The sequence below is a fragment of the Lithobates pipiens genome, unplaced genomic scaffold, assembly GCF_037356315.1.
Source record: "Lithobates pipiens isolate NorthernLeopardFrog02 unplaced genomic scaffold, aLitPip1_a1.2 Scaffold_18, whole genome shotgun sequence".
Lineage (NCBI taxonomy): Eukaryota > Metazoa > Chordata > Amphibia > Anura > Ranidae > Lithobates > Lithobates pipiens.
Genome location: NW_027507758.1, coordinates 373,228,032 through 373,240,414, shown reverse-complemented (window position 1 = coordinate 373,240,414; position 12,383 = coordinate 373,228,032). Strand labels below are relative to the sequence as shown.

Below are 12,383 nucleotides of genomic sequence, written 5' to 3'. Positions count from 1 at the left end.
TAAAAGGAATAAAATTTAATGTAAAAAAAAAAAATGTACTAAAAACCAGAATTTATTTTTAACTTTTACCCCTGCTGCAACAGCCAAAAATGAAGATTTTTAGAAAAAATTAAAAATTGCTTTAGTGCCAGAGTAGTTTAAATATGTACATCATATGTTATGTGTTTAGGTTCCGTTTCCAGACTATGCTTTATGGTCCTTTTTCTTCCCCAAAGGTGTTTCCTAGAGGACAGCATACATGGAATGAACCTGGATACACCGGCTGCTTTACTTGCCGATTTTGGAGATTTGGACGTTGGGTGGAAGTGACCATCGATGACTGCTTACCATGTTTGGGACAAAAGCTCTGCTTCTCCCATTGTCAAGACCAGGGAGTCTTCTGGCTTCCACTCTTGGAGAAAGCATATGCTAAGTATATCATCCTTGTTATTGCTTTTCTGATGTGATTTGTGATTGAAAATGTTCTATAGCTGAAGTTCTAGATAAATGTTAAACAGCAGGCATCCCTAAATGGTGGACCACGGTCCTGGACCAAACCGAGTGACCGTTCTATCTGCACTGCCAGTCCCCAGCGGAGGTTCTCCCATTCCCTACTCCTCAGTGATTGGTTGTTAGGACCCCTGGTGTCCTAATAACTATGTCACATGCATGCCCCACCTCCAGTACAGGAGGATGGAAGTGGAATTTCTCCTGTCCACACCTGCAGTTGCTCCACCTTTGAGCTTCAACCCCTTCAATGCCTGGCTCTAAAAGGTACAGCAGCACTGTAATGGGTATGTGGAGATTCCTCAATTCACATTGTTTAATGTGGAAGGGGGGGATTGATTACTTTTTTCCCCTTTTCATCCTATAGGCTGAACAAGTGAAAATCAAGCAGTGTATAGCTAGTTTTATCTCACCAGTGGGTTGATGCACCAAAGGTTTGGGCTGGCCTTTGCCAAGCTGCAGTGCTTCTAAGGTAGCAGAGAAATCCTGGCAGTGCTGTTTTATGAACATAATGAACTCTCATTTGCTTCCTTTTGGTACCACTGAATCCATTATTATCTGTTTTTAGAAGTGCAATAACCTATTGATACGGACAAATATATCTTGTGAATTGATAACTTCTTGTGCTGCAGCTGGTCCCATAGCTTTCTGGGACCTTTGACGTGTCCCAGAAGGCTTCGGGTGAATAAGGGGGGGACAAACTTTCATTTGGATCGCCACAGCAGGTATCCGCTCCCCCCCCCCCCCCCCCCAAAAAAAAAAATTAAGTGCCATATGTGAAGGAGTAAAAAGAGCAGAATTTCACCTTTTTTCTGTGAATTTTCGCTTTAAGTTTTCCAACCCAAAAAAGTAAATAAATGTCAAAATTAACATAAGGGACATTCCTTACCTTCATTGTGATGTGCCCCTTGTGCTTTTGTCTTTTAGTGAAGTAATAACTTTCGGTCTGCTTACTTGTTTTGAGTCCGTCCCTCTGAAAGTAGGAAAGCCATTGGGTCGGCAGGGCAGCCAGGCAACTAGCATTTAGACCCCTTTCACACCTGGGCAGTTGCCAGCGTTGGATGTAAAGCAGCACTACTTTTAGCAGTGCTTTACCGCTGTTATAGTGGTGCACTTTTAACCCCCAATAGTGGCTGAATAAAGGGTTAAAAGCGCCCTTGTTGCAGCGCTTCGGCAGAGCTGCCCATTCATTTCAATGGGCAGGGCGTTTTGGGAGCGGTGTATGCATCGCTCCCGCACCGCCCCAAAGATGTTGCTTACAGAACTTTTTTTTTTCCCATGCTGCAAGCTCACCGCCCCAGTGTGAATGCACTCGGGCTTTCACACAGGGGAGGCATGAGAGGCTCTTTTCAGGTGTTTTACAGGTGCTATTTTTAGCGCTAAAATGCCTGAAAAGCGCCCCAGTGTGAAAGGGCAGAAGTGGCAGCCCATGCACTTTTATTCATAAAAGTCTTGTTTGTGTATAAAAATACAATTTGAGAACCTGCTTTGAAACTTCAAGCAACAGCACAGGGTAGGGTTGCATTAATACCAGTTTCAATGCCAATACTAAGCATTTGCACTTGTACTTGTGCAAATGCACCGTTACCTTTGTGGTGCGATTTGAGCTTATACACAATGGGCTCAAATCGCAAGCCAAAGAAACGCATGCAATTTGAACAGGAATGCGGTGTGATTCCTGTCTGAATTGCATGTGGTTTACCGCATTCCTGTTCAAATCACATGTGATTCTTTGCAGTCCGATTTGAGCCCATTTATTTATTATGGGCTCAAATTGCACTGCAAAGGTATCGATACTTAGTATGGGCGAGTACTCATATTCATCGGCAGGCCAGGTGACATGTTAAACCAAAGACCTATACGCCATCCTAGGCAGGGTTGTTTGGGCTGAAATGTCACTTGTATCTGGTGCAATAAAATAACTTTGCTTGCGGTGTAATCATCTTTACGCATGTACTTTGTACACATTTAGAAAGCATGCTTTATTTCAGATGTGTATTTTATGTATTGGCAGGTTACATGGCTCCTATGAGTCCCTGTGGGCAGGTCAGGTTGTTGATGCTTTGGTAGATCTGACGGGTGGATTGGTAGAAAGGTGGTCCTTAGAAGATGTGGAGGACAGCACCCAGAAGAAAATGCTTTGCAGAATGTTGGACCTGAAAGATCGTTGTGCAATAAGTTGTTCTGTACTCCACAGTAAAGAAGGTAGAAGAGAAATCTATGAAGTGGTTTACTGCATTCTTACTTTTTTTAGTGCCTTTAGGGCCAGTTCACACCATAGAAACACAGTCCACATGATTTTCAGCATGTGCGTTTTTGATGCAGTCCAGTGCTTTTTTTTTATATTTTTTATTTTTTTTATTTTTTTTCCTCCCTTTTTTTTGTCCTTAACCTTAAATAAGGACATGTATGCTCCAGTGCGTTTTTGATGCGTTTTTGATGCGTTTTACCACGTTCCAGTACCGCCCAGTGCAAAAAAATTGCACCATGTTCTACTTTTTTTCACTGGACCTGACCACACTGGTGTGAACTATGCCATTGAAAACCATATAACCTACTATCTAATGCATTTTTGATGCAGGAAAAAACGCACTGGACTGCATGTGGTGTGAACTGGCCCTTAAAGTAGAACTTCACTCTCCCAATCAACATTGATAATTTTTAATCCTTATGTTTCTAGCATAATTAAATGGATGGAAAGTATATCATATTTACTTTTTTTTAAACTTGCATGCATTCTTGAGCTAAGGGCAGATGGATTCCAGGAAGTAAATACTACATGAATCATTTCCCCTTACTGAAGATTGCCATGGCCAGAAATGCTAGGGGTTGTTTTTTAAAGTGATTTCTCAGAAAAATAAAGCATGGAGACATGGATGGATGGGGGAGTTTGCTTTGAATATTAAAAATGAATTAAATAGTGTTTTTGGTTTGTTGTGCTCAAATACAGCGAAGATCTGCTTTAAGGGTCCGTCCACACTTTTTATTAAGCTCGTCCCTACCTGTAACTACGCTTGTTTCACTGACTCCTTTTTATCCTTTTCTATACCCTTTAGGATGATGGCAAGATATTTTCTAGAGAATTTTAAATAGATGTGCACCGTATGGAATTTTTTTTTTTTTTTTTTTAACTTCTTTATTTTTATTAAACTTTCAACCATTTACATAACAACAATAGAAATGTACATAGCACTCTAAAATCACCATCTCTATCGAGACTAAAGAAAGGGAAAAAAGGAGAGAAAAAGAGAAGCGATGTACATTATTTAAATTATTGCACCTCAGCCCATTAAACCATCTCCCAACCTATCCCACCCCCAATACACACTGCTCGCACCGGACGTTCCAGCCAAGAAACACTTGACTGGTTGGGAGGGAAGAGGAGACAACAGGGACACGAGCGAAGGCGGGGGGGGGGGGATCAGCGGGGAGGGGGAAGCAGGAAATCCTGCAACCTCCCCCGCGCCCCCACCTGCACCACCCGGTGGATGGCCCCTCTTATTTAACCATGGGCTCCATAGCACCCTAAATTTCCTTAAGTTACCCTGTTTTATATACACCACTCTCTCACACCAGATTGTGGAGTCCATGGCACTGACCCATGATTCAAGTACCGGAGGGTTTCTAGCTTGCCAGTTCAGTGCTATCAGCCGCCTAGCCTGGTACAGGCACCTTAGTACAGCCGTTCTTACCAAGGGAGGGACTCTACCCTCCTCCAGAATCCCTAAGAGACAGGTCCTAGCTTCTGGCTCCAAGGTAACCTTAAAAGTCCTATTTATTCTCCGGACTATTTCTATCCAGTACCTGAACAACTTTGGGCATTTCCACACCATGTGGAGGAGATCCCCTGGTGCCTTACATCTAGGGCATTCATCTCTGGCTGACCTTCCTATCTTCCACATTTTATGGGGGGTATAGTACACTCTGTAGGTAAAAAACAAATGGGACACTCTCTGCGAGGGAGATAATGATACCTGCCGCCCACGTTCTAGTATCCTCCCCCATTGCTCCTGGGTTATCGGCCCTATATCTCTAGCCCATCCCTCCCTACTCCTATCTGGTCCCTCTCCCCTCAAGAGCTTATCCCTACGTTTATTATATAGTTTAGAGATCATCCCTTTCTTTTGCGTATGCTCAACCAGGTCCCGGAGCAGGGGAATTTTGACCCTCTCTATAGTCAAGGACCCAAACTGAGCCCCAATCCCATGCCTAATTTGTAGATATTTATAGAACTCCTTATTCGAGATGCAGAAATCTCGTCTAAGATCTTCAAAAGATTTCATGTGGTTCCCTTCATATAATTGCATTAATCTATTGATTCCCTGCCTTTCCCACTCCCGAGGCCTGTCTATTCTACTTGGCTCTGGTAGATTTCCGTTAGACCACAAAGGGGTATAGTCGGTCACCCCCGTATATCCCATGATTGACTTAGATACCTGCCACACTTTCCTCAGCAAACTGCTAGTAGGGCACCTACAGGCAAATAAGTCAGCCTCCAAAGTCTCAACCAGCAGCTTATAAGGTGATCCCTCTATCATCATGTTATTACTTGAACACCCTCTACCATAAACACCAGCCCCAGCCAAATGCTGGAGCTGGGCTGCCAGAAAATATAGCCTTGGGTGTGGGATTGCCACTCCCCCCTACCCCCCCCCCCCCCCCCCCTCTCAGCAGGAAGCTGCAATGTTTGCAAACTGATCCGAGCATTACCCTTCTTCCAGATCAGCTCTCGAAATAGCGATTCCACTTTCTTGAACCACCTCTGATTGATCCAAATGGGTGAATTATGCAAAATATATAATATTTGCGGGAGCCAGATCATTTTAATTAAATTGCAGCGTCCCGCTACCGAAAGGCAACACCAAATATTCGCTTTTTGTTTTAACTTTGCTAGTAATGGTACCAAATTCTCGCTGACATAGTGGTTTACATCTCCAGAGACCCAGATGCCTGAATATTTTAACTTGGTTACCACCTCCAAACATGGAGTCCTAAGTAGCTGTTGGTCCCCTGGTCTAGCAAGTGGCAAAAGCGCTGATTTATTCCAATTTATTCCCAGGCCTGACTGTTGTTCAAAGTCACCCATCATCTGCATCACATTTTTTAAAGTAGGATTTATATCTCCAATAAAGAAAAGGACATCGTCCGCAAATAAAGCAATTTTTTCTTCCCCAGACCTACGTCAGAAGCCCTGGATATCCGTACGCGATCTCGTCAGGACAGCCAAGGGTTCCATAGCCAAGACAAACAAGAGGGGAGACAGGGGACATCCCTGTCTAGTCCCCCTTTCCAGCTGGAATATTCTAGAAAGTGTCGTACCCATTTTCACTTTTGCCCTAGGTTCGCTGTAAAGCAGTTTAACCCATCTAATAAATAGTGGGCAAAAAACCAAATCGCTCTAACACTCCCCATAGGTAGTCCCATTCCAAGCTATCGAAAGCTTTAATGGCATCCAGGGCTAATATAGCGCTAGGGCCCTCATTATCCTTTGGCGTTTGGATATTTAGGAAAACCCTTCTAATATTGTTACTAGTTGTTCTACCTGGGATAAACCCAGTCTGGTCTGGATGAATTTAATTTATGGATATATTTATTTAAGCGGGTTGCCAGTACTTTTGCTAAAATTTTAACGTCAGAGCACAATAGTGAAATTGGGCGGTATGAGTAGACTTCCTGGTGGTCTTTCCCCTCCTTGAGAATTAAGGTGATATTAGCCTCCGACATTGAGGTAGGGAGCTTGCCCGCATCCAATGCCCATTTGAGTGTTTACAAAAATTCCGTCAGGAGTACTTCCCCATAACGCTTATAAATCTTTATTGGTAGACCATCTGGTCCTGGGGCTTTATAATTAGGCATTTCAGTTACTGCGTTTTTTAACTCTTCAAGAGTAAGAGGCGCATCGAGGCTCGTTCTATCTTGTTCTGTTAAGGCTGGAATTGTTGTTTGATGCAGAAAATCAATTACTATACTATCTCGGCCCCTTGTAGCTGATTTATATAGGTTTTCGTAGTAGTCAGCAAGTACATTCATAATCTCTGATGGACTAGAGACAAAATCCCCCTTCATGGTTTTTATTACCTGGATTGGACCGGGAGAATTATTTGACTGAATCAAAAGAGAGAGGGCACGTCCCACTCTCTCCCCTTCACCAAAATAATGTTGGCGTTGAAATATTCTCCTGTTCTCTGCCCTTTTCATAAGCATCATTTTATGCACCCGCTGGCTATCTAGCCATTTCCTCTGTTTTTCGGGCGTCGGGTCTTCAATATATGCTTTTTTCTGCTTGGGCGACTCCTTTTACTATTTCCCTGTCCTGTTCCCGGGATTCCCTCTTAATTTTTGCCACTTGCTGGATTAATATCCCTCTGAGATATGCCTTTAACAAATCCCAAACCACTCCTGGTGTAGCTGAACCTGCGTTAATTTGGAGGAATTCTATAATCCTATCTATCAGCACTCTTGGGGAACCAATCAGTTCCGACCAACTAGGATTTATCCTCCATTCCCCCTGGACAACTCCATCGCCCGCCCTTATAGATATTGTCAAGGGGGAATGGTCCGAGATCCCTCTTACCCTATATCCTATATCCTGCACCAGCCCAGACGCCTCGCTATTCCCCAAGACCATGTCTATCCTCGAGAGGGTATGGTATGTACTTGAGAAGCAGGAGTACTGTCTTTCCTGTGGGTGTCGCATACGCCATAAATCACTTAATCCTGTTTCAGTTAGGAACTGTTGCAAGCGACCATCCCTTTCAGCCCTGTTCCCATCCGGTATAGGGAATCTATCCAGCTTTTTGTCTAATGTTTCATTAAAATCTCCCAGTATTATTGTTGGGATCCCTAATTTATCCAGGCTAAACGAAAAAAGCCTATACATCACCTCCAACTTAAAAGGAGGGGGTATATAAATGTTTGCCAGGATAGTAGAATGGTAGTAGGAAAGAATGGTAGTAGGTTTGAAATTTGCGGCTGGTTAATTGGGAGGCTGTACTAGGAGTCAAATGTGTCTCCTGCAGGAATAACAGGCCAGGTCCCCTCCCCTCCAATTCGGCCAGGACCACGCTTCTTTTATTTGAATCACCCAGTCCTCTCACATTCCACGAGATAATATCTACCTTATTTGTTTGCATGGGTGTTATCCAGGTCAAAGAAAACGGCAGACCAAAAAGGAAGCTCTGAGGAGAGAGGGAGCAACACCCTCACTAGTGGCGGCGCGGCCCATCCCTCTTTTAACTAGCTTTCCAGGAAGGCTATAGTATTAGAGCCTTCACTGCCCTCTGGAAGACCTACCAAACGCACATTATTTCTGCGATTTCTATTGTCCAATTCATCTATTTTGGATGCCTGCATAGAGATCTGATTCTGTAGTGCCATGATTTTTTTTGTTGTAGTGGGGATAACTCATCCTTGACTGTGCTTAATCTCCCCTCAAGTACAGTAGTTCTTTCTACGGTGTTGCTCAGCAGTTGACTCACGGAGTGTAACTCATCCTTGATGCTACTAAACTGGTTATTGAGACCGTAAATAGTCTTTGCACTCGTTGATTGCCTGAAATATATCCCGCAATGTGGGTTCACCTTCCTCAGTCCCAGGGTGTTCTGCCGGGTTTGCTACTCTGTGGGCTACCTTACCATCCCCTAGACCCAAATTGCTTGCGTTTTTTCTGGTGCTTGGGGTGGTGGCGCTAGATGCTGGTTGACTGATACTTCTCCTATCTGAAGTTACCCCCATCGGTTTTATTTGCCCCGCTGGCTGATTGTGTCCGCCCTTTGATGGTGAAGACCCATGGGCAAAACGCTCAAGTTTTGCAGCTGCAGCCGCCGCAGAGACCAGGTTCACTTTCTCTTTCTCTTTGGCTGCCCTCGTTTTCTGGCTCCCCTCGCCATATGACACATCCTCAGTGGACCTCTTACTTACTTAGCATATTTCACAATACTGTATTTCCAGATAATAAGAGTCAAAGAAAAAGATCAACGGTAGGGTTTAGTCAATACCAGGGCTGATATCCAAGTCCCCCAAAAAAAAAAAAAAGCAGGAGAGGAGAGCTGACAGAAAGGGAAGGGAATGCACCAAGCACTTGTCCTCAATTTTTCAGCTTCCCATCTGTCCACTCTATCAATGGGGTTTTAATACAACGTCCTCAGCCCATCCAGATAGATGTTAAATGTCCATGCAAGAGTAAAATCTAGTAGTATTATGAGAGGGGGGGGGGGGTCAGGCCACTTCATCACTGTCAGGTAGCTGCTATTGCTGCAGTATTGTTGGCATTACTTTATTGGCAGTCTCTCTCTCTCTCTCTCTCTCTCTCTCCCTCTCCCTCTCCCTCTCCCTCTCCCTCTCCCTCTCCCTCTCCCTCTCCCTCTCCCTCTCCCTCTCCCTCTCCCTCTCCCTCTCCCTCTCCCTCTCCCTCTCCCTCTCCCTCTCCCTCTCCCTCTCCCTCTCCCTCTCCCTCTCCCTCTCCCTCTCCCTCTCCCTCTCCCTCTCCCTCTCCCTCTCCCTCTCCCTCTCCCTCTCCCTCTCCCTCTCCCTCTCCCTCTCCCTCTCCCTCTCCCTCTCCCTCTCCCCCCTGTTATTATGGCAGTCCTTTACCGTCCGACCAGGCCGTTGCCACAGGCTATCTAGAGGCTCCCTCACACGTTCCAGTGCAGGCTCTTTGATTCACAAAGGCAGAGTCCAGTCCTCCCCAGCACGCCGTTCTCCCCCACTTAGCCGTGCAGGTCCCACAGTATCTCGATCAACAGCGAGATTTCCTGGCTTGCTCTGGACGCTGTGTTCCACTGTGCCGTTCGGGAATCTCGCGAGAGCCCAGCAGCAGCGAGAGCTCCTCTCTCACCTCGAGGAGGGGGAGGGCAATCACTCCTCCAAACGATCCAAGCAATCCAAGGCTCAGCTCAGCAAGGGAAGAGTTTTACGGGCAGCAGAACCCATCGGTCGGTAGGCGGTTCACTCCTTACGCTTGGGAGTACATCGGGGAGAGCGATGGGAGGCAGGGACAGCACGCCTGAGCTCCCTCTCACTCACATTCCTCCATACAGCCACACCCCCTTGTATGGAATTTTTTTTAAATTGTATTTATTTTATTTTTTTGAGATATCAAATGTGTACACAATCACAAAAAAATTCCTTATGACAGCTCTTCCCTTGAATATCAAAAATGGTAGCAAAAGGAGACTGTCTCCAGTATCAACTCATTTCCCTAATAACCAGTTGACCACTGGGCACTTCCCTTCCTAACCAGACCAATTTTCAGCTTTCGGTGTTCTCACACTTTGAATGACAATTACTCAGTCATGCAACACTGTACCCATATGAAACGTTTGTCTTTTTTTTCCACGCAAATAGAGCTTTCTTTTGGTGGTATTTAATCACCGCTGTGTTTTTTTTTTTTTTTTGTTATAAATCAAAAAAGATTAAAAATTCGGTAAAAAAATTATTTGTTTTCTGTTATTTATTGCAGAGTATTGGCAGAGTACTGCAGAGTATGGGCACTGAGCAGCGCTGTGGGAACTACAGATCCAGCCCACAGTGCTGCTGCAAACAATCTCTCCCTCTCCCCTCACACTGTACATATCGTTGCAGAGAGGGGAGGGAGGAACTGGCGTCATGATATGACGCTGGTTTGTTTACAAGTGATCGCTCCGTCATTTGATGGAGAGATCACGTAGTAAACGGCCGATACCAGCGGTCATTTACCGCGATCCGTGATGTGCCGGGTCTCCCGGATCCATTGCAAGATTCTGGGAGGACGTCCTCCCAGAATAAGCCAACCGCACTGTAAATGTCTTTCGGCTATGGCCTGGTCGGCAAGTGGTTAAATACATCACAGATATAAAAAATGACAAAGATATTATGATTTATCAAGCATAGATGCTGTAGTTGGATCAGCCAACCATTTGGACCAAACTTTGTCATATATATTTTTTTTTTTTTTGGGGCAGCCCCAAGAGGCAAGTTGACATTGACCAGGTGTTTCCAAAAAGCAAGGGAAAGAGGGGTAACTTTCTTCCATGACATTGTTATGGCCTTGCGGGCATAGTAAAGCAATAGCCTAAGCATGGTCCTCCCTGCCACCGTAGGAACGAACTCCTCCACCAGTCCCAACAGACACAGACTGGGTCAGAGAGATATGAGCAACTAATAGTAGAAATTACCCTAGTCCATTATTTGACAATACCCGGGCATGTTCCAGAAAACATGTGTGAAGTCAGCAGGAGAGTGGTTACACCGCTAACATTCCTGGGAGACCAACAAGTTCCTTAAATGCAGCCTGTGTGGAGTAAAATATGCCCTATGGACCATTTTGAATTGAACGAGCTTGTCTCTTTGGGAGACCAAATGGTGGAAAGGGAGGTCCCAAACGTCTTCCCAATCCAATCCTCATTATCAAGCTCCGGCATATCTTCCAGCCATTTCTGACGCAATTTGCAGAGTTTGGGGAGGGAGACCAGCAGAAGATGGTTGTATAAAACTGTGGTAGGTTTCTCCAAGCACTCTGTCCGTATTCCAGGTCAGATTGCTTCAACTTTAGGGAGATGTCAGAAAACCGTCTGCTAAAAGCATGGGACAACTGAAGGTACCTGAATAGGTGGGAGGTTGGGGCATTATACTCAGCAGAAAGGGATGCAAAGGACCTCAGAGAACCATTATCAGCAATATAAATAATATAAGAGATAAGTGTAATGTTAAGTTTGGCCCACGCCTGCGGGTCCGGCAGTTTAGATAAATGTTGCAGAGTGGGGTTAGGCCGCAAAGGGGTATTTGGGTAAATAACTTCCTGTGGTAGTGCATCAAAAGTTAGCCCCGCTTTCCACGCCTTATTAGTGGTGACTATGGAACCAGGGGGTAAGGGGCTTTGAGACCTCGAAAAAGGTGTTGCAGGGCCTCCAAGGAGTGCAATACTGCCATCTCCAGAATCGTGGAAGTATTCTACCTGTCGGGGCATAGCCACCACCTAGCAGTAACCAGCTGTGATGCCAAGTAGTACTTGTAACAATCTGGAAATGCTATTTTCATCTTAATTATATTTATAATAGGGACAGAGGTAAATTTTCCCATGCTTTTAGTTGAGATTTTGCAGTCTGATACACTGGAGGAGATTGAGTTTGAGATAATCTGAGGCAAGCCTAAACACTGTCACATCTAGTTATTTGAATTGTTCTACCCATTATAGCTGCAGTGTTGGAGAAGCATATTTTTGTGCTTCAATGTCAATCTGAAATATTAGAGATTTCGACCGGTTAACTTTTAAGCCAGTAATGGAGGAGAACACCTCTAACATTTGGAGCGCCCCCTCCAAGGAGGGACGCGGGTCATCCAAAAATAGTAACAGGTCATCAGCGTATAGAGCCACCCTCTCCTCCAGCCAGGCAATTTTAAACCTTCGAATGAGTGGGGGCACCTGAAGGGCCTCTGCCACTGGTTCCATCACAATTGCAAAAAGGGCTGGAGTGAGAGAGAGGGGGCAGCCCTGCCTGGTACCTCTATACAACTCAAATTGCACTGACAAGCCACCTCCTAGTCTGATTGTCGAAGTAGGGTTTTTGTAAATCTGCAACCACCTTATGAAGAGAAGGGGAAATCCCATTCTCCTTAACACTTCCCACTCAATGGTATCAAAATACAGTATCAAAATAAAGTATCAAAAGTAAGGCCACTCAATGGTAGCTAGCAAAATACTTCTCTATGTCTATGGAGGCAACTACTCTGGAACCTGTAATGGTGTGTGAGGCATGTATATTTGTATATAGTCTCCGCAGATAAACATCCATGGCCCGATGGGCCATGAACCTGGTTTGATCTGCATCTATAACTGAGTGTAGAAGAGTGTTGAGCCTACACGTAATTATTTTGAGATCAGTTTAATAAAGCGATTGGCCTGTAGAAGGTGCATGTTG

At 44.8% G+C, this 12,383-nt stretch overlaps 1 protein-coding gene across 2 annotated transcripts in view; it reads left to right on the top strand.

Moving 5' to 3' along the window:
• CAPN10 (calpain 10) overlaps positions 1–12,383 on the top strand; it is a 65,315-nt gene that overhangs the window by 2,752 nt on the left and 50,180 nt on the right. Inside the window, exons 3-4 of one of the 2 annotated variants that reach the window (XM_077487698.1) lie at positions 216–412; positions 2,501–2,691. In XM_077487698.1, the coding sequence (XP_077343824.1) occupies positions 216–412; positions 2,501–2,691 (388 nt within the window). The remainder of the gene's footprint in view (positions 1–215; positions 413–2,500; positions 2,692–12,383) is intronic. The other variant, XM_077487699.1, reaches the window with a different exon arrangement.